The sequence below is a fragment of the Lichenostomus cassidix genome, chromosome 2, assembly GCF_008360975.1.
Source record: "Lichenostomus cassidix isolate B80296 chromosome 2, HeHo_3.0, whole genome shotgun sequence".
NCBI lineage: Eukaryota > Metazoa > Chordata > Aves > Passeriformes > Meliphagidae > Lichenostomus > Lichenostomus cassidix.
This window is the reverse complement of record NC_139482.1, coordinates 19836277-19862867: the sequence shown is the minus strand read 5'-3', so window position 1 is coordinate 19862867 and position 26591 is coordinate 19836277. Positions and strand designations below refer to the sequence as shown.

At 37.7% G+C, this 26591-nt stretch overlaps 2 protein-coding genes across 2 annotated transcripts in view; both read left to right on the top strand.

The window, feature by feature from the left end:
• The window catches only part of LOC146440916 (macrophage mannose receptor 1-like), a 54097-nt gene extending 40229 nt beyond the window's left edge, over window positions 1-13868 (top strand). The window contains exons 21-30 of the mRNA XM_085050586.1: window positions 171-285; window positions 2162-2331; window positions 4361-4463; window positions 5330-5559; window positions 6632-6797; window positions 7135-7287; window positions 8088-8204; window positions 10109-10276; window positions 12837-12896; window positions 13280-13868. Coding sequence (XP_084906712.1) covers window positions 171-285; window positions 2162-2331; window positions 4361-4463; window positions 5330-5559; window positions 6632-6797; window positions 7135-7287; window positions 8088-8204; window positions 10109-10276; window positions 12837-12896; window positions 13280-13530 — 1533 coding nt within the window. The 3' untranslated portion in view covers window positions 13531-13868. The remainder of the gene's footprint in view (window positions 1-170; window positions 286-2161; window positions 2332-4360; window positions 4464-5329; window positions 5560-6631; window positions 6798-7134; window positions 7288-8087; window positions 8205-10108; window positions 10277-12836; window positions 12897-13279) is intronic.
• Window positions 13869-18661: 4793 nt separating this feature from the next.
• LOC146440915 (macrophage mannose receptor 1-like) overlaps window positions 18662-26591 on the top strand; it is a 32021-nt gene continuing 24091 nt past the window's right edge. The window contains exons 1-8 of the mRNA XM_085050587.1: window positions 18662-18849; window positions 20528-20926; window positions 22196-22369; window positions 23301-23465; window positions 23775-23891; window positions 24123-24266; window positions 25608-25790; window positions 25997-26151. Coding sequence (XP_084906713.1) covers window positions 18789-18849; window positions 20528-20926; window positions 22196-22369; window positions 23301-23465; window positions 23775-23891; window positions 24123-24266; window positions 25608-25790; window positions 25997-26151 — 1398 coding nt within the window. The 5' untranslated portion in view covers window positions 18662-18788. The remainder of the gene's footprint in view (window positions 18850-20527; window positions 20927-22195; window positions 22370-23300; window positions 23466-23774; window positions 23892-24122; window positions 24267-25607; window positions 25791-25996; window positions 26152-26591) is intronic.

The window sequence follows — 26591 nt, the reverse complement described above, 5'->3', positions numbered from 1 at the left end:
TTATGTAGAACCAGGACCAACACAAAAAGCTCATGTAATGTTAAATATATTTTTTCAGATAAGTGCATTGTTTTGCTGCCCTTTTTCCATCCTGCTCAGTTTAAATCAGTGATTGTCAATTATTGAGGGGTATTGGAGTAAAGATAACAGAGAATTTGTTCATATTTTAGTGTTACAAAATATTTGGATCTACAGAAGAGGAACGTGTTACTTGGCATGCTGCTCGAACAGCTTGCATGAATTTAGGAGGGAACCTGGCCTCGATCCCTAATGAACAAGTGCAAGGTACAGTTTTGTAGCAAGCAGATGAGATGACATTTAATCCTTACAGGTTGGCTGGGGTTTTTGTCTGAATATGAACAGGTTTGAATAATGATTGCACATCTGATTTTTGTTCCAAAACATACAATTTTTAGAAATTTACAATGAAGTCTTCACTTGAAACTACCAAAATTTAATGTTGGCTCAGATATATGCATGTGTATATTGCCCTGGCAGCCAAAGTAATATTTTTCCCTGCTTGCTCATGATGCCAGCTGGACCCTGCAATTTCCATTCCAAACAATGTGGTTTCACTAGGTGGCATTAACTTGCTGCATGGCTTTCCTATTAAATCAAGCAGAACACCTTTAGGATGAGGGCTTGTCTTTAGGATGTGGGCAATTTGAAACAGGTTTGACTGCTCATACAGACACCCAGAAGTCACCACACAGATGAGCCACTCTTCACTAGAGGAACTTATTTTCATGGACCTAAGAGCTGCATCCATGTTGGGGAGATGAGCAGGGGGAAGTTTCCTTATGCTTGAATAAACAAGAAACATGTTCAAACTAAAAACCAGGGAAGACCTTGATAGATGTTGATAACACCCTTTTCTTTTTAGACATACTGTTTTATACTACAGTGATGAAAAACAGATGCTGCACAACACATACTATTTGTGAACTCAAGAGAGCATACTGAGAAATCAACCATTGTAAAACAATGCCTTGTAGTCTGAGCAGTTAAAGAGCTTGAATTCAAACTGCCCATACAAAATTAGTACTACTTACGTTTTCCACTTGTGAAGAGCTGAAGAATCAAACTTTCATTTTTCAAACGTAGTTATATTCTTATCCTACATAATTTCTGCAGTATAGATTAAGGTAGTTAGTTCATGCTTAGGATTTGAATTCTAGGTGAAAGAGAAATGAGCAACAAAGCTATTATCACAAATCGATTATCCTTGTAGGAAGCGCAGGCATAAGGGCTTGAGTTCCTGTTACAGTTTCTGGCAGAGCAGCAATGCTAATGTTTGGCAAAGAAATCCACTGCTTTCATTCCTGGAGAAGTAAGTTGCATACATTTAAAAATACCAAAGGAAGGTGAATGATGAACAGAGCAGACAGAAATTAAGATGTTCTTTTCAGAGGAAAAAAAAAATCATAACAATGTCTGCAGAAATTGGCAAAATCCATTATATGTTCATTTTTTCACAGTGTTTGATACATAATGGATTAGTGGATTGAATGTCAGCTGACCTAGCCTGCTCTGTTTGTGAGCTAGCGACATTAGCTGAGCCATACAAGCACCCACCTGGACTGTGCAAAGCTGTGATAATTGACTTCCTTGTGTTTAATAGTTCTTTAAGACTCATTTGAAGCACGTTGCTTGTGCATTCTGCTCCCTGCTAAGGCAGTGTGGGCTATTGCCCAGCTGCCCAGGGTGGGAAGAAACACCCTCCTGGCTCTACAACAGCACTGCTTGTGCAGGTACACAAATGGTAGGGGCTCAGTGGTCCTGTTATGTCACTGGGCAGCAACCAATCTTGTGGTATTATCAAAAATGTGGGTGAACCCCACGTCTGCTTATGTCTAGTTGTGGGACTAGGATTCAAGAGTGTCTTGAGACATTATAAAGATCATTTCTGTCATGTTTTTGGGATTTATCCCAGTATCAGGTTAGAGACTTAGCTGAAGTATTTTGACCCAAGGCACAGTTGTATATCTGTTCATCAAACTCAGCATTCATCTCCTTTCCATCTTACCTGCTTATATTGCCGACAGTGGATGTTCTGTATTTCAGAAAAAGTATTTAATATCAGCAATCTCAGTAAGGCCAAACATTTCAACTGTCCCACATTAAAATTATTGCTCTTTTTGTTTGCATTTTTTTATTCTAGCTTTCCTCACCTTCCATCTGAAAGATTTTGTTACTGATACATGGATTGGATTAAATGATATAAATCATGAAATGAGATTCCTCTGGACAGATGGAACAGGGGTTTACTTTACAAACTGGGCCAAAGGCTTCCCATCAGGACATTTGGATTTATATGCATATAATGGCCAGGTAAGTAGCCATCACAAATTGTTTCCTAAAATTTGATTTTATAGAGTCATAGACTCATTTAGGTTGGAAGGGACTTCTAAGACTGTTGAGTTCAACTGTTAATATAGCACTGCCAAGGCCACCACTAAACCACATCTCTAAATGCAACATCTACACATCTTCTAAATACCTTCAGGGATGGTAACTAGACCACTTTTCCCTGGGCAGCCTGTTCCAGTGCCTGAAAACTCTTTTGGTCATGAAATTTTTCCCAATATCCAATCTAGTTGTGTCAATTCCTTGGTACAACTTCAGACCATTTCCTCTTCACTTGTTGTATTATCACTGGTTATGCTAGGGAGAAGAGACCAACACTCACCTTGCTTAAGACTGGATTTATACATTTGGTGATTTTAGGCATGTTGTTGCTTGACTTACTACCTTCATATTTTTATACATGTTGGATATAACTCCAGGTAAACAGAAAGACTTTGAGCCCTTGGGCTCTGGCTATATCGGCTGGTGACAGGATCTGTGGAGTGCTCATACAAAGACTTGTTTCAGTTTTCAGTTCTCTGTGTTCATGAAGGCTCCACAGCTCCTGTGTTCAGCCTGTGTTCTCTCATGAGCTGGGTAAAGAGGGCAGTGGTTCTCCTGCCCCATAACATTTGCCCCAAAGCACAGGAATAGTCATCAGTTGTGCTGGAGCTTGGCAGGTTCCTCAGGTGGCATGTAGTTTGCAAGGGGCCATTTACAAATATTCACCTTAAACAGGTGTCTTACATAGAAACAAAAAGGCAAATTCTGTCAGTCACCATTGCAGAAAGGACATGAGTCTATAAAAAGACAGCCATTCAATTTTTACAAGGACAAAAAAAAGTAAAACAAAACCACCATAAAATCACTTTCTCTATTTCTCTGTCAAACAAACTGATCTGATAGATCACAGAGTTCCTTTCTCTCTGGTCATATGTATTTAGATTGTTCTGTACTTGGGAATTACAGCACATTATAGTGCTAACTCTATTTCTCTTGAATGATATTTTTAATGTGGGAATCTTTTTATGTATAATGTCCTTTTCCCTGTTTTGGGAAGTAGCACCTGTGAGCTTCTTATCTCTAAAGTAGGAAGAAAATTAGGTAGAATTTGGAATTTAAAAGAAAATATCTTAAAAATGTTACTTCTGAAAGGAAAAATATATTTTTTATCTTTTTATATAAAGTAATAGGAATTTTATGAAGTCTTATGTGAAAACTTCTAAAGTCCCTTTTTTATAAATTTTAGATTTAAAGTTTACTTGATTTTAGCAAAAAATATTATCCTAGTATGAAATACTATGCAACTGTTCAATTTTAAAGATTTAAATCTCAATGTTTTTCACTCACTAAGTATTTATCTGTACATCGCCTTGTGGACACACAAAAAAGCAAAAATTAAATTGAATAAAATAAATATGGATGTTTTATTGCACAAAACCTCTTGTAACCCTGCAGGATTTTCCACTAATCACTGTTTATTTAACATGTGCTAACCTAAGTTCTTGCTATTGGGTCCATGTCAGAGGAGCTAAAATGTCATAGTAAGGGTGGTATTGACAGATCAGAGGCTGCCTTTGGGCAGGAGCTGTTCTAACTTTGCTGTGTGTACTATTACAGCTGGAAACAATAAATTGTTGCATTGCCCATTAAGGCTTCTATTTTATTTCTGGGGCAAAGTTGACCTGCCTTTTCTAAAATAGTTGATCTTATGTCTCTTTAAATTGTTTGTGACTCCTTCTCTCCATGATGTATGCCTGAAGATTGAGAATACTAGAATTTCTCTGGTCTGCTTACTCACCCCAGTGTTGTGCAATAGAAAGCAATTAAGAAATTTGTGAAGTGTATGAGGAATAGAACTTACACAACATAAAACTTGTGCTCTTGAATTTTACAAAGATTTAGGAGTAAAATTACATCATTACTTGTGTTGGAAGATGTAAAACAGGGACAAAAGTTTCGTATTTGCTTTCTCCAGCTATTTTTAACTGATGTTATATCTCTTTGCCTCGAGGCTGATTGTGTTGCCATGAGAAACAAACCTGTTAAGGAAGCAGGGAAGTGGGCTGATCAGAGTTGTGATAACAACAGAGGATATATATGTCAAATTAATGCAGGTACTTGTCTTTTTTGTTAAAACATAGTAAAACCCTATGGGTTTTTTTTTTCAGGAAATTGCTTAGATGTGTGGATTTAAACATCCTTTTGCTTCCCATAATGATAAATGCACAAATTGTTCTCCAGGCAGGAACACAAGGGTTGAATGTGTCAGAAGTCTGGTTAGTCACTGCTCTTACCTGACCCTTCCCAGCAAAGGCTGTGTTGCTATCTTCCTGAGCTGGAATTTTTTCTGCATCTTTGTGCCCAGTATGACCCTTGATATGACATTTATTCTATGGTTTTGTAATTTTATGAGCACATTGGCTTTCAAAAAATGTTCTGGAAAATACTCTTTTGTACATGTAGTATGAACTTCCTGGAGTGAGACTGTAACTTACCCGCACTGAACTTGAGCAAAATCACCTCCAAAAAAGAGATTAAAATGTTTAAATCTATTATCTGTTTAAATATCTGAATAATTTTTAAGGACTGATCTGTTGTGAAGTTTTTTATTTCTTGGGAAGAAAATCCTTGGAAAACAACACAGTTTCTGCAAACCATTTCATTTGATGAAACAAAGTTTTGGGAAAAGAACGATGACCTAAGCCTAAATAATTTCAGTAATACTGTTCTTAAGGATTATACAGAATACGCCTTTACTCTTTGTCAGAACTTTTAGCAGCTCTTTTCCTTTCTACAGCTTTGTAATTGAATTTGACTACTGATGCTGGCTTAAAGAATTGTGCATCCAACCCATGTTGATTACAAATCAGGGAATAGGAAATAAAGGAAGACCTTTGTTTAATTCTATTTGCAACCATAGTGAAATCATACTTCCCTTCTGAACAAGTATATGGCTCTTTTTTCATCCTGTATTTTACAGATGCTGAGTTTCTGCCTTCTACAAGTTCCTCCCCATCCAACATTATCCGTTATGGTAATAGTAGTTATTTGTTCATCCATACCAAAATGACATGGGAGGATGCACGGAAAAACTGCAAACAAAATCAATTTGACCTTTCCAGTGTCTTAGACCCCTACAGTCATTCATTCCTGTGGCTGAAGATATTAAAGCATGGGGTGCCTGCTTGGATTGGTCTTAACAGTAATGTGGTAAGAACATTGAACTAACTGGACATGATGCTGCTTCTCTCACAGACAAATCAGGAACCGAAAAGTCTTAGTATCTCTCTTTACTTTAGCTTATTTGTTTATATCTTGGACCTAAATTACTTTTTGTGCTGTCGGAGGAATCCATCCTCTTCTGTTAATCTGATTAAATTGTGTATACTGCACATGTTTTTCACACTTTTTCTGTGATATTCCACTCTGTGCCCTTCCAAATAAGACAATTTAGGCTAGCATCATGGAATATCTCTTTGTATATTTCAGGTATAGATGTGATAGATATGTGGTATAAAATCCACATATTTTAGAATTTACAGAAGAAAGCATTTTTTCTAAATAATAATACCAAATTTTGAGAAATATGAGAAGGTGTTATTGCTATTACTAGAAGGTGCTATTTAAACATTTTTGAGGATAGCAAGCAAAATAATTAATTAGTTTACCTAGTTTAATTTTGTCTCCCCTTTACCAGTTCTTTGATATTTTAATACTTTCAGCATATTAAAATACAGGGGTTTTTTTCTTGGCACAAACATTTGTCCCACAAACACTTCATTTGGCTGAGCAAATGAAAAGACCCCAAGTGTATGAACATGACACACCACTTCCCAAAAATCAAAAGATCTCTCTAACATTAATTGCCAGGATGAATCACTGAGTTCACCAGCTTTGGCGGGAAATGATTACGGTTTTAAATGTATTTCAAGTTAGAAAAATCTTTGTGCCTTGAAACTTCTGGGGAAACAGTTAGTGGAAAAACTAGTCACCAGAATTTCATTCCTACAAATGTTTTTAAATGAAATTGTCATTAATCCCAAATTAAAGGTTTTGTTAAGTTCAAAATTAACTCAATGTCACTTTGCATTTCCTTTTGCTGAAAAGCATTTTTGCTCTGCTGTGTTTCTCAATAGTTAGCTGTTTGTTGCAATAAAAATTTCAAAGTTTGAACGATCTGTATTTGTTACTGGTTTCTGAAAAAACCTCAAACTTTTTAGCACAAAGTGCTACATAGAGTAGATAGAGTTTAATCATTCCAGCTGATATGTTTTGTTCTTAGACCAATGGGCGTTACGAGTGGATTGATAACTGGAGAATGAAGTACACAAAATGGGCTGAAGGGGAGCCGAAGCAGAAATTAGGCTGTGTCTATCTTGACATTACTGGAGCCTGGAAGACAGGATTCTGCAATGAAAGTTACTTCTCTGTTTGCAAAAAATCGGATGGTAAGAACTTTAATCTGACCATTGCAATAACTATCAATATCTGTTTAGAGACGCTGGGTTTTATTTCAAGAGCTAAATAGATGAAATCATTAGAATTTACTTGGGTTGAGTTAGGCTACTTTAAAATTAGGGCAAACACACAGTTAGAAAGGGCTAGTGTGGCTATGAATAGCTATCACTTTATGTCAATAATGTTAGATAAATTCTGCAAAGCTTAGGCTCACAATACTCTGTTATTTATTCCACTCTCAAAAAACTTGCAAGATCAAAAACCTCAAAAATCAAGACAATGAATGTTAGGGAGTAATCACATGGTTTTTAAAATATTTTTAATCAGTTCAAGCTCCCACCGAGCCCCCTCAGCTTCCAGGAAAGTGCCCTGAATCAGAAGGACACAGGTCTTGGATCCCTTTCCGAGGTCATTGCTACTACCTTGAATCTTCCTCTACAAGAAACTGGGCCCAGGCATCTTTAGAATGTCTTCGACTAGGTGAGTATCCTACTTCATGAGCACATATTCCTGGCTTGTTTTCCTAACTGTGGAAAGCTTAATTTGGGAGGTGATGGAAAACAGCTCTCTACCAATGGCACACACTGTCTCATGCCTGTGGGACCAGGTATAAGAGGAGCTGTGTGGCCTGGGATGAAAATCATCAAAGTGGAAAACTTGTGCTTTGACTCTCATAGGAGATAAACAGCTTCATCTACAGCAGTCACTAATGCTTATTTTAATCTAATTTATATCTTTTGTATTATTGATCTAATTTCCCTCTTGATTATTGCAGTTTTATGCCATTGGAGTGAAAACTACAGCTCTTTAGTTTGAATAATATATGAGTAAATGAGGGCTTTGTGCAGTTCATTCTCTCAACTTCCTTCTCTGGGAAAGGGATGAGGACTGATTATGCTGGACTGCGTCTCTCTGTCTGTTGCATTGCTCTCTGTAGCACTGGTGGCAATGTGACAGAGGTGTCTGACCTCCCATTAGATTGTGCAGAGATCTTGTTCACTCTGCCAGTGGAACTGATTATAGCTTTATCTTCACAGGAAGCATATATTGACATTTGGTCAGGGGAATCGCAATGTAGGCTTCACTGATAATAAACCTATCAGTGAAATGCGTGGCAGATATAGACACCTGGAACTGGGTGAGAAGACTTTCTCTCTCTCTTCTGGTACTCAGGTTCATTCCTGGGTTCTCATGAACTTGTTTGTTGACAGGACAGTAAGAATACTTTCCACTGTGAAACTTACATCTCTAAGAGATTTTTCTTTCCCCATGTCTTCCAGGTGCCACTTTGGTCTCGGTTGAAGACTCAGCTGAAGCCAACTTTCTGACCTACATCATTGAACCACTTGAAGGGAAAACATCAACATTTTGGACTGGAATGTACAGAAATGTGGATGGTACTTTCTGTCCTTTTAACATCTTTTTTCTCACTGAATAATTACCAGGAGCTGTTTGACATGGGTGTTGAAAATTTCACATTATATTTCTGTAAGATATAGTGAAGTTAGAAAATGTATTGTATTATCATCATGGGGGAAGCTGGCAAATTGTAGTCAAGAAGTAACCAATAATATAAAACAGAAAGGCACAGAAACTTCACCTGAGAGGAAGAAAAAAGATTCACAACAAAGTAAGGTACAAAGGGCATATAGCAGAGTACTGACAGGACCATGTTGGGAGTTGAGCCAAATTCAAATTTTTCTCAAATGTGAGTAGGCCAGGGATCCATGTGTTTTTTCTTGATATACTCCAATTTTTGAGGTAGAGAATAATGTGTCTGACATCACTTCTAGTCTTTGGAATCACCATTCTGCCATGACCAGTCTCTTATTTTAACTACAGCTGGCCCTCAGAACAGCTTCAATTAAAGATGTAACTGTTTGTGTCTTTGGAATTGTGTATTACAATTTTTTCTATTTTCTGCCTCAAGAAAGATAAAGCAAGACAGAATAAGCAACAAGCTGCTTTAATTAAATCTTAAAATTTTATTAATATTGCTTTTTCATTAATGCAATTAATGTTCAATTAGATAGATATTTCTATCTTTACGATAGACCTTCAAGTTCAGTGTTGTAGTGTTCAGGCAAAAAATCCCAATATAACTGTCAGAGGCAGGGATGCAAAATAGTTCAGGTGACTTGAGGTGGGATTTTCTTCAGTTTTGGAGGGTTATTTGTACAACTGCCTATCCAAGCACTTGAATGACAAACTTCTTAGGGAGAAGACAACTGCTCAATTACATTGCTGAACCTTAACCAGGAATAGTGAAAATTTTCAGTGAAGGAAAGAATTTCAGAGTAGTGACTTATATGCATGACTCATAAAGGAAAGCTGAGGCTTAGTCGTGGTCAGCTGACATAAAAAATGTTTTTTAAAGTGGTTCCAGAGCAGTGCAGAACAGCACACTTCTTACACTGATAATAAATACAAGAATTCTTCAGCTCTTCATTATAGCTCTAAATAGTGATTATAGTGATTTCAACATAACTGCAAAACAGAATTTCATACCTTCATGTATGTACCCAGACTTTATTGAGATGCCATGTCCTGACACAAAGGGTGTCAAGGAATTATAAAAAAAAACACAAAACAAATGCAAAATATGTAGAATCTTATAAGAAACCAAAATGTAACTTTCATGCTGAGTCTAAGAATTTGTTTGAGTACAAGGTACAGTCACAAGGGACACATTTATTCTAAATAAATAGCACTATTAAAAGAAAGAAAGAAAAAAGGAACCGGAAGAAAGAAACAGAAAGTCCCAGCATAGCTGAACAACAGTGATCACAAGATTTTGGAAGCAGATCTATAAAAAGGAAAATAATCTGTGTAAAGTTTGTGGAAAGGAGCAAAAACTGAAAAAAATGGAATAAAATTCAACTTAGAAAGACTTCAGAGTGAGCTTTGAAAAGAGTTACACAAAATCTTCCAGGAAATTACCGAAATGAAGAGCATTCTGGTGAAGTTCTGTTTTAACATAATTTATTTCTAGAAATGGAATAAATTATTGACACTGTAGTGTTGCTAAAACTTATGGGAGATTGTTCTTGGAACTGTCTTGCCTTTGCTGCACCATAAGCCAGATTAGTCTTCCATTTTCCAACAACTGATATCGTCATCATTTGCATAAAAATTTAGGGGCAACATGTTGTGTCAGAACAAAAATGTAAATAGTTTAGTGGTCTGTCTCCAAAACGGGCAGCAAGTAAATTTGAAGGCAATTAATATGGAGCATGTGAAAGTGTCCATATGGAAATTAATACAATTTTTTTTTTTTCACATTCAATGTTTTTTCAATTAGGAGAATGGCTGTGGTTAGACAACACTGCAGTGAATTTTGTCAACTGGAATGTTGGAGAACCTTCTCCTCAACAAAACGAGCACTGCGTTGAAATGTATGCAAACTCTGGGTATTGGAACAATATCTATTGCTCTTCCTACAAAGGATATGTTTGTAAAAAACCAAAAAGTAAGTGCTGCATTTATAAATTAGTTTTATTTTTGGAGTATGCTCTTTATATGCTAGTATTAGTAGGTGGCTATTACACACAATACATTTTAGCTGGGTGTTCTGAGTTTTTATAAATGATGAACATTTCCATGCCAGCCAAAAGATAGAATAACTCCTATCAGAAAGTAGAAGTTCTGGACAGTCCTCAAGTTCCTTAATAATTGCTTTTAAAAGACTGAGTTCATAACTTTGTCTAGTGTATACACTCGATAAGTTTGCATGTTTTCTATTGATAATTGTTGAGTAACCACAATGTAAGGACCGTGCCTTGCATACAGAAATGTGTCTAATCTATATGCAAACATACTCCTTAGGGCATCCCCTCTGCTCTGCCCATGGAGTGGCCATTGTTTATTTCCCTCTGCCAGTCTCATGTGCACGTGTTTTCTGAGTGTGACGTAGTGTTTGTATGAATTGAGTGTTTATGAAGAGTGAGTTATTTAACAGCTTGGGATCTTTTGTCTCTGTGCTCTCCTGTTGTGAAAAGATGAATGAATGAACAGCAAAGCACAGTTTGAATGTAGCTAAACTGAAGGTGTCCTGAAATAACTGAATGTGCAAATTTGACAGCAGGGACAGCTAGTGCATGTATGTTTCTAAAAGTCATCAAAATAATTCCTTTGAGCATGAATTACAATACCAAAATCTCTTACTTATGTTTCCTAAGAAAGCTGAAATGCATGTAGTAGCCGAAATGCACCCACTTCCTCTACAATACTGGAAATGAGAGAAATTCTGCTATCCTTTCTGTAAATTTTTTCTCATACAAAATTATTCTTACTTACTCAAATGCTTGTAATGATGACTGTATCTTTTACAGGAAATGCTGCAAAATGTAAGATATATCCACCCTTTCAGAATCTATTCATATGCTTTTTTGCATTGTCATTGACCAAAACAAAAGGCTCTCTATTTTCATAATCCATCCAGCATATTCAGAGTCATGGGTACCAAATGTTAAAATAAATGACCACCATTCCTTTTTGACCATTCAATTCAACTATTTGTGCTGCTGTCGGCATTCACCTGTTTTGATGCTAAGCCATTTCAAAGAGCTGAACCAGATGAAAGCTAGTTATCTTTTTCTAGGATTAACTTCAACCAGTCTAGCCTACTGGTCTGGCACACCATGGACTCAGCCTAGTTACAGTGTCAATGCAAGGATCGTATAGTCACTCACCCCAAAACAGCACACAGACTAGTCCTGCATTGTCACAGAAATGCAGCTTTTCTTGGCACAGTTTTGCAGCACTGTCACAATGCTCCATGTGAAGAATTTAAACAAACTATTAAATAGCTATAGACTAATAAATGGGGTGTTAGAAGCATGGTTTTACTGAGTTGCACTGGCTATTGCTGGTTATGTTTGCTATTTTCTGAAGAGGCTGAAAAACAAAAATGTAACTGAATTCTTCCCATGGTATAGATGCTGTTTTCTGATCCATTTATTGAGGTCATTTTTACCATAGTAATTTGAGTTCTGTAGCAGATCTATTCCATAAAGTATCTAACTTTATTTCATAAATGAGGAGGTGCTCAGCCTGGAGAAGAGAAGGCTCTAGGGAGATATTAGAGCACCTTTCAGTACCTAAGGGGGGCTCATGAGAGAGCTGGAGAGGGACTTTTTACAGGGGCCTGTAGTGAAAATCCAAGGATGGAAATTCACAACCTCCCTGGGCAGCCTGTACCAGTGCTCAGTCACCCTCACCATTGAAAAGTGTTCCCTGATGTTCAGAGGGAACTTCTGTGTTTCATTTGCTGCCCAAACCCTCTGTTCCGTCACTGGGAAGCACTGTGGAGAAGATTTAAGTGGGGACTGGTAAAAATAATTTAAATTCCTGAGATCACCTTTTTCAGAGTGAAACATGATGCATTGATTCAAGATTTAGTTATAAACTGATTTTATGTCCACATGAAAAAATAAAGATCTTCATCTTAAATGGTGGCCCATTTACCCAGCAAGCCATATTTCATGGTCCAGAGGTTAAAATTGAAATGAACTACAAACCTATTATAGTTTGGATGTGATACTTGCTAGGACACTTTGAAATTCACATGTGATTTCAAGTGTCTATGCAGGTAAGCCATCAAAGTGTTTTGGCAAAACAGATTTATTATACTTGCTCTGTTTGTATTAACAAGTACTGCAAGAGTTTTTCATTATATTGAGGATTATGTTTGACCATGTCTATCCTCAAGATGCTGTATAGCTTTTCTTGCAGTTTCACTGTGATGGCTGGATCAGTCTTCATGGAGCTTTTTGATATTTCTTCTTTTCTGCTAGTTTATGTAAATAATTACATATTTGACCAGAATACACTAGACCACTGTGCTATGCCTTAGGTATATATAATTTAGTATGAACTGAACCCAAGTGTTTTCACTATTTAGTGGTTTGTATTACTGTATATTTATCTGACCATGATTTTCAGTATCTTCTAAATATAGAAATAAATAATGAATAATGTAGAAATAAATAAAATAATAATACAAAAACTTTTTTTTCAATATTTTCAAGTTCCAGTAACAGAAATGCCACCAGCATCTGAAATGCCACCAGCTGAATTACCTACAAAGGGTAAGAATATTATCTTTCAAGTAGAAAAAAAACTGTCCCACATGTGATCATAAACTGAAAAAACCTTATTCTGTATTATATCTCTTAACTTTTCTGATATACCCAAGTGTTGTACCTGTTTCCTGGGATGCAATTGTTTCCCAGTGGTATACAATATACTCCATCTGGTATCCAAATGCAGATTTTAAAAAATAATTCTTGATCTAGCATGCAATGTTAGTGATTTAAAATCAAGTTATTTTACATTGCTACTTTTGTCTCTTGTTACTTGGAAACAAATTAAGCACTTTCTCTTAAAAGATCATGCATTCTAAAAAACTTCTTTCCAATAATCAGATAAAGAGTATGCAGCATTCTCTTGATTTCTCCCTATTTGTTTTCAGCCATGACAAAGGACGAGAAGTCTTCCACTCTGAACCACAGTAAAACAGGAGTAGTAGGAATTGTTATTGCCATCATCCTAGTTGGAAGTGGCCTTGCAGGTTACCTCTTCTACAACAGAAGAAAGAATTGTTTGCCAACAAATGACAGCTTTGAGAATAATTTGTATTTTAATGGTGATACAGTCCCTGAAATTAGTGACACAAAGGATCTTGTGACCAACATAGAACGGAACGAACATGCAACACTGTAATGTAACAAAAAAAATTGTAATGTAATATGTAATATAAAATGTAATGTAATAAAATGTGCCTTGTTTTATTAAAATTATGCAATTGGAATTAAGCCAAAGGTATTTTCTCATGTGCAATTACTGTACTAGTCTGTTTCTGTGTGTATAATGTCATATACTGCAGTTACTTTATTTTGTAGCCATTATATAAGGTGTAAGATTTCAGATCTCAGGACGTAATGATCACACTGGTGAATGCAGGTCTTAAGAAAAGTGATAATGTTGACTTATTATTAAATGGAACAATTGAAATGGATGCAATAAAGGAAGTAAAATGTGGATAGATCCACTTGAAGAACGCACACAAGATTTGAAGTTTCTGCATCAGACTTATTTCAAATCATGCTATTGAACAAAGTTATTCAGGAAAATCTCTCTAATTCTACCATCTTTCAAGCACTCCCATGGATTTAACTACAGCCATAGTCACTAGAGGACAAGGGAAAAAGACCTTTATGATATTTCAGTTCCCTCAACTTCATACAACACAGAAAACCAATGTATCTTATGTAGATCTTGTAATTTATGTATTCTAGGATTTCATCAGGTAGAATCTGGACGCAGGCCTCTGGAGTGGGAAAGTGTGGTTGATATTAACCGCCAGAGTTCTGGCTGGCCACAAGTGGGTTTGTTGGTGAGAGCTGATGAAGGTCATGGCAAAACTTCCTTTTTATGAGGACAACAGTTACTGAGGAGAGGGAGGAATGTTGCCTATGCTTGTTCTGAAGGTTTCCAGGACCAGAAGGTTTCTGGATAGCTGTTATGGTGATCACATGTTGGTGCTGCTCTCTATGGAATCTCAATAAAGTAGCATAGGTTTGTGGGGTGTGTGCTGCAAGTCAAGAACAATTTAGCTTTACCAATATAGTAGTTACTACTGATTTTATTTACTTTGTAAAATGGTTAAATCAGCTACTATTTATGGAAATATTAGATTTCTCCAATGTGGAGTTTATATTCCTAATTTTTGTAGATCCTATAAAATGTAAATCATGCATGATTCCTCACTTGCATACAAAGGTTTGCAAGGATTGATTTTGTGGTTTCAGATTTTGCTGTGAAATAAACAGTAACTAGCTTTGATTTTTAAAATAGGTTTTCATTTTATAGTCTTTTCTATATAAGACACTGTAACATGATACAGTGAAAAAGGAGATCACTGATATCACTGTGGGGACATTCCATCAAAAGTTGTGATCAAGTATTATATTAACCATATTTTCCTGAATCTGTCCCAGGATTATCTGCTCAAAGATAAAACAAAAATGCGAGCTGAGGGATTTAGTAAAAATCTTAAATTACATATATATGTAGGTAAGATGAGAAAATTTGTCCATTAACTCCTTTTCTTTGGCTCTACTCTTTTTCTCCCAGTTATTTCCTTGCCCTGCTCCTACTGCTGTTTCTGTTTTTAATGTGCAGTTGTTTAAGCATGTATTTTCAAGGAATAGTAGCTTTAATTTTTTTGTGCCATCTGATGTGGCTCATGATAGAAAGCTCTTGACTGATTAATGATGCTAAGGGTCATGTTGTTTCAGTTATATGGAGAAGTGGGGCCAGGAAGAAATTAATGTGAAAGGGACAATGAAAGGCCAAGAGAGCCTGGCTGGAATCCCAGCCTCGCTGTGCTGGCTGTTGAGCAAACAACAAAGAGGTGCAGTCGCTACCTAAAGAAAGCTCAGTCCTGTTCTAGGGCCCTGCACAATCTTAAAATGGTATCTGTACACTGAGCTGTTCTTCCAGATAACCTTTATTCCCATGCACATATACAAAGGTATGATTGCAAAGAAGATAAAAATAGAGGGGATGTCTCATTTCTGGTTCTTTGCCATACTTATCTGGTGCATCACTAAAAACGTGTCAAGGAGGGAATTCAGCTACTGGAGCCTGGATAGTTCTGATCCTGGATAGTTCTGAGCTCATCCATCTACTTATTCTTCCTGAAATCCAGCACCATCTTTGACTTGAAGAGAAATAACAATGTCATGCTAGTTAATAGCTGGCAGTAGATGTAGGTGCTTCTGTGAAATGCTGTGTCAGCTCTGCTCTCCTGTCCAAACAGGTACAGAAAAAAATAGAGAAGGCTCTAAGTAAGAAGCCCTACTCTGAAGATGGAGCTACTTAGCCTGCTCATTTTAGAAAGAATGTGAATGAAAAAGACTTGAAAGATTTTCAGAGGATGAGCTAATTTAAGGTGTATTTCAACTAGATGAAATTGAAGCAAATTTCCCACTAAAAGATTAACATGGAAACAGTAGCATTTACAGCACAAGAAATCATTACAGTTCCATGCAGTAAGCAGTAGTAAGCACTGATACTTTATACACAAGCTCTAAGAGAAGTTTTTGAATGGGAGGTAGAGAAACCAACAAGCTTGAACACTTTAAACAATATCTAATTAATATAAAATCAAATGGAAGGCTTTTACCTAGGAACAGAGACAGGTAAAATATGCTTCCCTATCTGGCTGGAAAACAGATGTGTCATTGGAAATGATTCATGTTCATATGGACACACCATAATTTTATATTTTATGTATTCTTATCCTTCACCAAATCTTTCAACCACTTTCTACTACTAACTGCTATTCATGTTGGGGTTGGTTAGGTGCCATAAAATCAAACTGTTGCTCTTGTGATCTCTTACTTTGTCTCCCAAGTAGATGACACTGGTTAGGGAAGATCTCAGGCTGTTTTTAGCATATATATGTATATGTATACACACACATTCACAAAGGAATTGGGTTCTTGATTTTCTGAAACATACTTGCTGTAAAAACAAGGAAAACAATTCCTTGATAATCAAGATGATGAATAGTATGACTAAGTGAATATGAATACAAAAGCAAATAAAATTTTTAAGTGATCTCTAGTAATTCATGTCTATAATCCTCTGATACTGCCAAGATTTCCCATGTTTGATCAGGTGGTTTAGAAAAATTAAAGAAAAAAAATTGATTATGTAGCATAAAAATAGAGAAATGAAAAGGTTGTTCAATCTGTTTTCTTTTTCTTTTTTTAGGCTAGAAAGTTTCTACTGGGGTTTAGAGTACGTCTTTTTAAAAAAATAAATGTTTGCAGTTGGAAACTGTGATTGTGCTATATGTGGGGATTCTGGATTTAAATCTAAATAAGACTGGCTAAATAGTCACTAAGTTACTTTCATATTTTAATACCAGTCTTTTTTTTTTTAATTAATTGCTTGGTTTCTGTAGAGAAGCTTTCTGTTGAATGCAGATGGGCTCACCCATGCATTTCTGTGGGCACCTGAGGAATGAATTGATAGCAATGCTCAGTGGCATGTAAAGTTTTGTGCCTTCACATTGCTATGTTTCTTGATACTCTTGTGTTCAATTCTCATTTCCCCTTTTCTCTGAAAAAGTTCGGACTTCAGAAGAAAGGTGGTGAATCTGCACACTGTGAGTGTGACTTCCTGCCTGGGAGCAGAGATTGCCAAAGGAACAATGCTGACTCAACACAAACCCCAGCAGCTTTTGTTCCTCGCCACTTTTAAATGTCAGGCTGTGCCTTGCCAAATGGCAGATCCTGGAGCACATCTTTGCAGTCCTCTGGTTTTCTTTCCCACTTTGTAGGCTGTGATGCAATCTGCTCAGGCAAACACACAAACACCGAGGTAAAGCTGACTGTGGTATGCTTTACACTTTTTCAGCCTCTCTCAACAGATTGTCAATGGCAGTCCTTCACCAACCACTGATCTTTCTTCAGAGCAGAGCTAGTTACTTTTTCTCTGTTGTAATTGTACTTGTTGCCTCCTGAGAGCTCTGGATATTCCGAGATGTTTTATACAGCAGAACCACAGGACACATTTCTCTTCCTCCTGAACAAGGAAGGAAGGAAGTTGGAAAATTAAGGTTGCACATTCAAGCACTGCAGTGCTGAGGAGTAGCAGAGTGCTTGACTCCAGACTCAGTGCAGACTTACATATGGATCATAACTTACTAAATAAATGGATTCTACTGCTTTGTGGAGATGACCTAGTTTCTTCCATTTTCCTCAGGTCTCAGTATCCTTTCCAGGCTCCCATTCTTTGCATGGCTTTGCTTTAGCTGTGTCTGCTGGCCTTCAGGTCCCACCATTCTCCCTCACTGTTGTGGTTTTGTTCTACTCTAATTCCCTGTGTACCTCTTTAGACCCCGTGGGTCGTTCATCTGCATTTGTGTCAGAGTAATAGAAGCAAAATCCCACATCTTCATGAGGGTGTCCAGGGTTTTCAGTACCTGCAACAGCAGCAATTTTGCTGCAGATGCAAGCTGGGGAAGGTATCCCATACCAGCCTCTCCTGGAGGTATGGCAAATACAATTTTTCAAAATTCATAAGCAAAAACTGACTTAAAGCTTCCAGAGGAGTCCCTTTTCAGAATTTTGTCAGAATGCCTGAAGCTGTATACTATATGTGGTGCGAACTTTCACAGACTAGTGGGATGAAAAATGAGGCAGTATTCCTTATCAGTTTCATTTTCATCACTAGCAATAACTGAAGATTCAATATTTTCCATTTGCAGGTTTCTTTAGCAAATTTCTTCAGTTGTTGCTATCCATTGCGTAATTACTCCTGCATATAGTCAAGAATGGAGCAAAAGAAAGAATAGAAAGAATTTTATTAGAATAGAAAGAAAGAATCTGTCTTCAGAAGAACACAGATCCTACTTTCTACAGCATATTTCTCTTTTCTATGGAATTGCAGGCATGGAAAATTCTGGCTCTCTCTGAATCAATAGTTGTAGTTATTTGATTTGCATGGTGTTCCAGCTGATTTTTCACAGTACTGCATTGCACTCTGGCTTTGTCATCATGTATTAATATAGACAAATCTTCCTCTTCTTTTTTTTATTTCTTTCATTTATTCTGCAAATGAGACAGTCATCTCACCTTTTTGCGAATATGATTCTGACATATAAGGTATGTCTTAAAAATCCACGCTAAAATGTCACCTGTTAGATCTCATATTTCCATGGCAAACTTTTATACACTAGAGAAACTAGCTTAGAAAGCAAAGTTAACTCATTAATATATTATTTCAAAATTACTCATGTGACATGACACAGTTCCTTATTTGAAGCTCAGAACTTCCCTGTATCAGTTGGTTCTTAAAAAGGGTTTGTTAATCCACTTCAGTGCAGAGGGATTTTCTTGCAAGGCACTGATTTGATCTTTAGCATCAATACGAGGTGAAGGGGAGAAAGGAGAGAAATATTTGCTATGTCTCTCTACTTGTCCCTGATTTTTCTTCTCTCCATTAGTACATCTCTTCAAATGTCTGGTAAGTCTTTGTCCTCTGCTGAATGCAGAGGTTTTCAAGTTCTTTAACATGCCTTCTAGATGATCTCCCTTAGTGGGCAGTGAATTTAGATCTAGTTACAGCACAGAATTTGAAAAGTTTTCTTTATCTTTGAAGTCTGGTGGTATCTGCATAGGCATTCTCTTTCCTTAACCCAGGCTTCAACGCAGTGCATGAATGAAACAAATATGCCAACAGATGTGGGCATAACCTTGGCAGTGCTGATTCTTGAAACTGAGAAAGCTGAATGCAGGCAAAAGCTGATTTCAATTTACTCCATCAGAGGCTGGAAGAGCTCAGAAGTACAGAGGAAGGAACTGTCAGAATGCACAGAGCTACTGGCTGATGTGTGCTATGAGTTTCTTGGGCAGCTCATACAGACCACAGCACACTGATCAGTGGATATTGAAATCTTGTTTCCAAGCTGACAGCTTTAGGAGGGACCTTAAAGTCCTCTGTGAATGAAGAGATTTCATACCCTCTTACTGCTGAGAGGAGGAAAAAACTGTGTCTTTTTCCATGTGGAGCCCAGTGCTATTGCTTGAATGGCAGCAAGGAGAAGCCAATGCACCAGTCATCTAATCCACCACAGGACAATTTCTTCTGTGCATGCTTTGGGAGAGACCAAGCCAGCTCCAACCTATCCTCTAATAACCTTCCCAAGAACCTCTGCATCAGGAGAGCTCTGCTGGGGAAAATGTTATCTGGCTTGTTCTGGTCTGTAACCTTTCAGAGCAACACCAAGGCTGTTCAACCAAAGCTCCCTGGCAGCTTTGGGATGGGGAGGGTTATGAAGGCTTACTTAAGTATTTATGCCATTTCACTTGGCAAGAAACCTTGGGTAAAACTCAATGGCACGGCTAAGTGAGCTGGATGATATTGCCTGTCACTTAGAAGGGAGTGAAGGGATGCAAGTTGAGCGGCAAAAAGAGTGAAGATTTGGAGCAGGCTGAAGTTGAAACCCCGTTATTGAAGGTGATCTTAAGAAACAAAACCCTGCTGTGCAGCGTGTCACATTTCTGTTTACAAATGTAGTTATTAATAGCACTTAGGATATTGGCTTAGTTTAACTATGCTCAGAACTGATGATGCTGCAAGTTGTGGCTTCCCTCCTGAGAAACATACAAATAAAAATGGGTGAAGAAATTACTTTTTGCACCGACGCTAAAAGTTTATAAGATAATTGACCAAAAATGAAAAACACACTACTTTCTTGATGAGCTGAAAAACACAATGTCATTCTGGACCAAATAAAAAAATATTTAATTTTGAGTATTTAAACCATTTTTAGTAGCTCTAAAGCAAAAAAGTCCCTTTACTTGAAGAATTAAAGCCCATTTAATATGCTGTGATGGAAATTTGAAGAAATTATGAAGTGTAGTGAAGGTAGTTTTTGACATGCATTTTGAGACCACTTTGGTTTAAGGAGGGATATGAAGAGCAATGTCTCTTAAAAGAGCTGTGTCTTCAGCTTCAGTGTCTTTTACTTTTAAGAATATTTTCATAAATATCCTTCAAAATTTTGATTAACCTCCCTTGATTTCTTTCTTTATGACCTATACATACTTTTTTTTGTAGCAGACTGTCATATAGCAAGTAACTGCCTTTATCTCCTGAGAAACCTCTCCTCAAATGTTTGCATTATGATTTTATTTTATAGGTAAGGAAATATTTTCAATCTATAATGAAGACAGCAAGCTCTGTGCCCAAGCTCAGAACTCTAGCTCAGTCATAACTACCACTTGTGATGAGCGTGATGAGTTTCAAAAGTTCAGGTGGGTCTCTCCCACGCAGCTGCTGAGCATGGCACTCAAGCTGTGCCTGGGGGTGCTCGCCAAGGACGACGAGGCTGCCATCACCTTGGAATCCTGCAACAGGACCAATGAGCTCCAGTGGTGGGAGTGCAGAAACGAGACTGTTGCAACCCACGGCAAGGATTTATTTCTCAACTACGGCAAGGGGAAGGGGAAGAAAATCAGGCTGTCCAAAGCACCCAGCAAAGGAAGCAGGTGGAAAATCCATGGAAGTGCAGACAGTGTGTGCTCTCAGCGCTACGAGGGTGAGTACTGAAATTCCACCTCTATTTCTAGGTAACTTAACTGCCCCTATCCACAAAGCATTCCACTGCCTGCTTGACAGGCAGCAACTATTTTCTTACAGTGATATCAGCAGAAGAGTTAACATAAATAGGGGGTAGAGATGAAAGGCAAATGTATCTGTATACTTTTCAGCAAATATAACTATATACATTTCTGCATAGTTTGTAAAGTGCAATTCTTTCAAATGATAGAATAAAATGACAAAGGCCTATGATGTAATCATAAGGAAGAATGGGAATTCTGTTTGTACAGCAACAGGAAAAGGAAGTCTATGACTGTTTCAAAATATATCTGATCAATATGTAGAAGAGATGATTAAAAACTAAGAGATACTTAGTTTTTATTGTTGCTACTATTTGCTTTGACCACTAATGAACTCTAAGAAGTTAATTTCTAATTTACATAAATGGAATCTACCATTAATATTATTTAACTACTGTTTCCCAGGCCTAGTAAAAAGAAAAAATAGAAAACACAAAAGGAAAAATGGTGTTTAATGGTTTAGAATGCAATGTTTTATCACCCTGGAAAAGGACCACTAGAGAATAAGATCTCCTTTTCCTACAATTTTATGGCTCTTGCACTATGTAGAGTGACATTCAGGATCTAGTGATCAATGTCCTTTCTATTTTGACACTGGCAGGTTGGGAATTCAAATAACAAAGGAATAAATTTTTGTTGTGCATGACAGTTGTTCCACAGGAAGGATGTTTGTCATAATTTTGTGCAGACAGCAGCAAAGTAGACTGGATAGAAATGGAAGAAGCACTTCCCAGCACAGTCACTTGCAAATTTAAGACATAATTTCCTCTTATGAAGACTAATAAAAATATTATTGATACCTCCTTTCCAAGTTTTTTTCAACCATACAAGGCAAAAAAAAAAAAAAAAGGAATGTGTACATTATGCAAGGACAGAAGTATGTATGCCATGGGAGAACCTGGGTCATAGGGACCTCTGACACAGTAGTCCAGAAAGAAATGGCATGGAAAGGTTAGACAGAAATTAGTTAAGGCCCAATTAAGTGTCTGAGTCTTACTGCTGAATATTTTGCCACTGTTATACCTGATTGGCACAACAGCCTCATAAAGGTTTGGGGTAACAAAGTACTGCTGTACTGAGTCCTGCACAACTCAGCTTTGTCCATGGAAAGCTGCCTGTGAGTGTCACTGTGGTGAGCGCCTGAAACCAACTGACTGTTGAATATTGATCTCTGCTTCCCTCCATAGATATCTACACCCTGGGAGGAAATGCCTTTGGTGCACCCTGTGTGTTCCCTTTCAAGCACCAGGGGAAATGGTATGCTGAATGCATCCCTCGGAGGGGTGATGCAGAGTCCCTCTGGTGTGCAACTTCTTCAGATTTTGACAAAGACCAGTTGTTTGGAAACTGTCCACTAAAAGGTAATTTATTTATAAAAATCTCAGGAAAAGTTAAGCTAAAGTGCCCACTGTCATGGTCAAAAGCTTCTAGGGATGGGGAAGCAGCAATGGACAGTGAGCTGAGTTCTGCCTCTCCTAGTTCACTGGTGAGCTGTGCAATGAGGAAATGAGGCATCTGCTCTTCACTCTCACTGTCCTGCAGTGTTCCCAAGACTGGGACAGACAGGGAGTAATCTGAGGGTGGTTACTGGGACTGCTGGATAAAGGAAGAGAAAACCCCTAGGAGTGGGTTTCAAGACAGGAAGAAGTGCAGTGGGTGAGGAAGGTGAGATACATCAGGTGACTGTGGTGTATTATAGGATGGAGGAGAGAACAGGAGGTTTTAGTGAAGGGAAGGGTGCAGGACACATGCAGTGACCTTCACCTGCCTGCAGTGCTCCAGTGCTTCCATACACCTACAGATCATCCAAAACAGCTTTCCAATGACCCCAACACAAATTCCCTGCCCCTTCATCCCCACTTCACATGTGATTGTGTGGAAACCATAATTCCTGTCACGTCGAGGTGTCTGGAAGAGCATAAGAGAAGTCTGAGGGTAAGAAACAGGTGTGGAGACCAAAACATCTGTACAGTGAATAGAGAAATACTTGTAGAGGGAGAATATATCAGTGAGTGGGTTAATGTGACTGAAATGTGAGAGAAGTAGATGAGTTATACAAACAAAAAGGAACAGGTTCAATGTAGAAAAATTAGGTTTGTAAGGATAAATAATTCCTTATATGGTTGACATATTGTTAATATTGATTGGACAAAGTATATTTGTGTGAAACAAAATATATGTAAAAAATTATCATATCACACAGTTGTATAGTTTTAGTCTGTGGCAAAGATATTATTTTTTGTGTTGGTAAATATGATTATCTTGTCAAATTGTTGGTATCATCTTTTATAGACACCACCCACAAAAATTTTTGGAAAACAAATCCTGTGACAGAAACCCGATATCAGATAAACTCAGAGTCACTTTTGACATGGCACCAAGCAAGAAAAAGCTGCCAGCAGCAGAATGCAGAATTATTAAGTATCACAGACCTTCGTGAAGAAATGTATTTATTAGGTAAAGTAGAAAATCCCCTAAAATATGGAAAAAATAATGCACAGTTTTAAATGTAAATCAGTTCCAAAGCTTTAACATTGATACTTTTTTTTATCTCATAAAAATAGGTCTCAGTTACATTCGTAAAAGAGCTTGTCCCTTTCTCACAAAATCCTGTATTAAAATAGTGGAAATAATTATACTTAAATAAAAAAAAAATCCCTCATGTTTTAAAGTGTGATTTTAAAATATCATTCCCAGGCTTTTTAATAACTTTAAAAAATCAGAGGCATTTAATAACCTGACTGTTTGTTTCTTTTGGCTGTTTAGGGCTCACTAGTGACCTGGGCATCAATGCAAAGCTCTGGACTGGTCTCTACAATGCACTTGGCAGTGGCTGGCAGTGGGCTGGGGGAATTCCTTTCAGATACCTTAACTGGGCTCCAGGTAAGTGCACTTTTCTTAAATGATGATCAACATCTGGGCCAAGGTTTCTTTGCCTCCCCTCTCCTCTTGGCCATTCCCAGTGATGCTCCCTTGTCACATCTTTTGGGAATTACCACTCTGAAGAATAATACCTGTGTGGCTTTGCAGCTGCAAAAGTCTTGCACAGCTCCCCACAAGAGGAGGTGAAAAGTTTCACTGTTAACAGTAGGATCCTGTTCCTCTTTTTTAAAGGAAATCCTTCTGTGGAATCTGGAAAAATATGTGGCACCTTCCAAGGCAGAAATGGCAAATGGGAAAACCAGGCGTGTGATCGGAAACTGGGATATATCTGCCAAAAGAGAAACACCTCCTTGGATTCTTTCCCCATTTCCTCAGGTATGCTTATCAAAAGCTAAGGCTATTTTCACAGTCAGTGAGAAATACTGTGAAGATGCCATACAAGAAATGGCAAAACAGAAGGATTGTACTTGTCGACTTGGACCAAATACTGAGAAGACTTTAATTTTCTAGCTCGTTTTAAAGATGATGTCTAAATGTTGTTCATGGTTTTGAAAAGAGCCCAAGGTACCAAAGAAGGCAGGATTAGGCATTTAGCCATGTAATCCCGACCATGAAATATTGATTAATATCCTGTTCCCTGAAATGCACTCTAAAACTATGTCCTGCTAAAAGATGTGAGCCAGAGCTCATGCTCCCCTGCTCTTTCTGACCCTTTTTGTTCTATTCCGAAAAGAAAAAAATCAGAATATGCATCTGGAACTTTTCCCCATTTGAGTTCCCTTTCCACTTGAGCCAGACTAGGTCTTAGCTATGTGAAGAAATAGGTGTGCAGTTCCTCCACCTGGAGTTCCCAGCATGCAACTAATTTCACAATACCTCCCTCCCCTAATATATATGAATACATAAGACTATATAGCTCAGGGCATGCATGGCACATGCATATCCTGTACTTTCTGGCTGCATCCAGGCAGTTCACAAGGAAAGGTTTCTGACCCTGCTAATGTCCAAACCATGTCTGGGTGTTGCTTAGGGGAATGCAATTTGGTCCAAAGCACATCCAGGGAGCATCAGACAAAGTGGTTGACCACACACCAATGCTGGGCACACATTCTCCCCTCTTCAGTTTGCTCTGAAGGTACAGAGCAGGTGAACTTTCCAAGCAATGGGAGGGGTGCTGGCCATACTAAATTCATACCTAGAAATAGGTGCTGAACGAAGTGTGTGGCATTTCTGTGCAGCTGGAATTTCTGGTATAACATTTCTAGTATAACATGATTGTGTCTGGACTTTCTGATATATGATTTGGGCTGTGTAGGAGCTCCAATTGGCTCCTGAATACCTGGTGTTTCCAGAGAAAAAAATTTAAAAAATCTACAAGATTCACCATGATAGAGTCCCTGAGGAGGAAAAGAGGTCCTTTTCTGTAGAACATGGCTGTACCCAGAGCCTCACTGAGAGGGATTTAATGTGGAGTTGTGCCCTGCACATTTGCATGCCAAATTACTCAGTATTTACTTTATCTTGTAAAATTATTTGTTGGGAGCTCCAAGCCCAAATGGAAGGGAAAAGTCTGCTTTGTAAGCTTTCTACCTCCAGACTTTGGCTTCTCTCCTCTTCCAGTATGTGCTCCAAAATTTCAAATTCAGCTCAGAATAGGTAATTTTCTTTTTGAAACACTGAATAGGACTGCTCATCAATGAATTTTTTTTTTTTTAGGTGATTTAAAGCCTGTCAAGTGCCCCAGGGACTGGGTGCCCTACGCAGGCCATTGCTACAGAATTTACAGAACACCAAAAATATGGCCTGAAGCCCAGTCTTCCTGTAGGAAAGAAGATGGAGACCTGGCCAGTATTCATAATATTGAAGAGTACAGTTTTACAGTGTCACAGCTTGGGTATAGTGAGTATTCCTGCAGGTCACCTTTTCTTATTTTAATCTGGGATTATACTGTTGCTATTATTCATTTAATCATTGTAACCATGACTTTTTTTTTTTTTTTAAGTTCTTCTCCAGTCAAAAGGGGATATGAGATTATTATAACATATTATTATATATGAGAACATTATAAGATATACCCATACCTACAATTATCTTTGTATTCCCAGAGCCAGATGATGAGCTGTGGATTGGTCTAAATGACTTCAGGGTTCAAATGTACTTTGAATGGAGTGATGGCACACCTGTGACTTATACCAAATGGCACCGTGGAGAGCCAGCCCACACTTGGAATGAGGCAGACTGCATCGTTATGAAGGGAGAGGTAAAAATCCATCCCTGACTCTCACACTTGTTTCTGTCCTTTGTGCGCCCAAAAAGCAAAACATCTATGATTTAAAAAAAAAAAAAAAAAGCCGCAAAAAAGGAGCAAAAAAGAGGAATGATAGTTTTAAAAGTATTTATGAGCTTGGTTTAATTTAGGATATCTTAGTGTGGAGGGAGACTTGAGACCAGATCTAGGAAGGTGAGTGATGGAGCACCAGAAGCAGTGCACTGCATGGAGACTTGGTCCTCTCTGAGACAGTTGCCACCTGAAATATCTCATCATCCACATTGAACATGACTGATCATAGTGGAATGGATTTTTGGACCAGGGACTTTCTCATTTTTCCCCGTAAAACAATTAAAATGTATGGATTTTAGAGCTACTTTGGAGGCACAAAATCCAAATTTTATCTTGTTTTATACTCATTATTAAAAAAA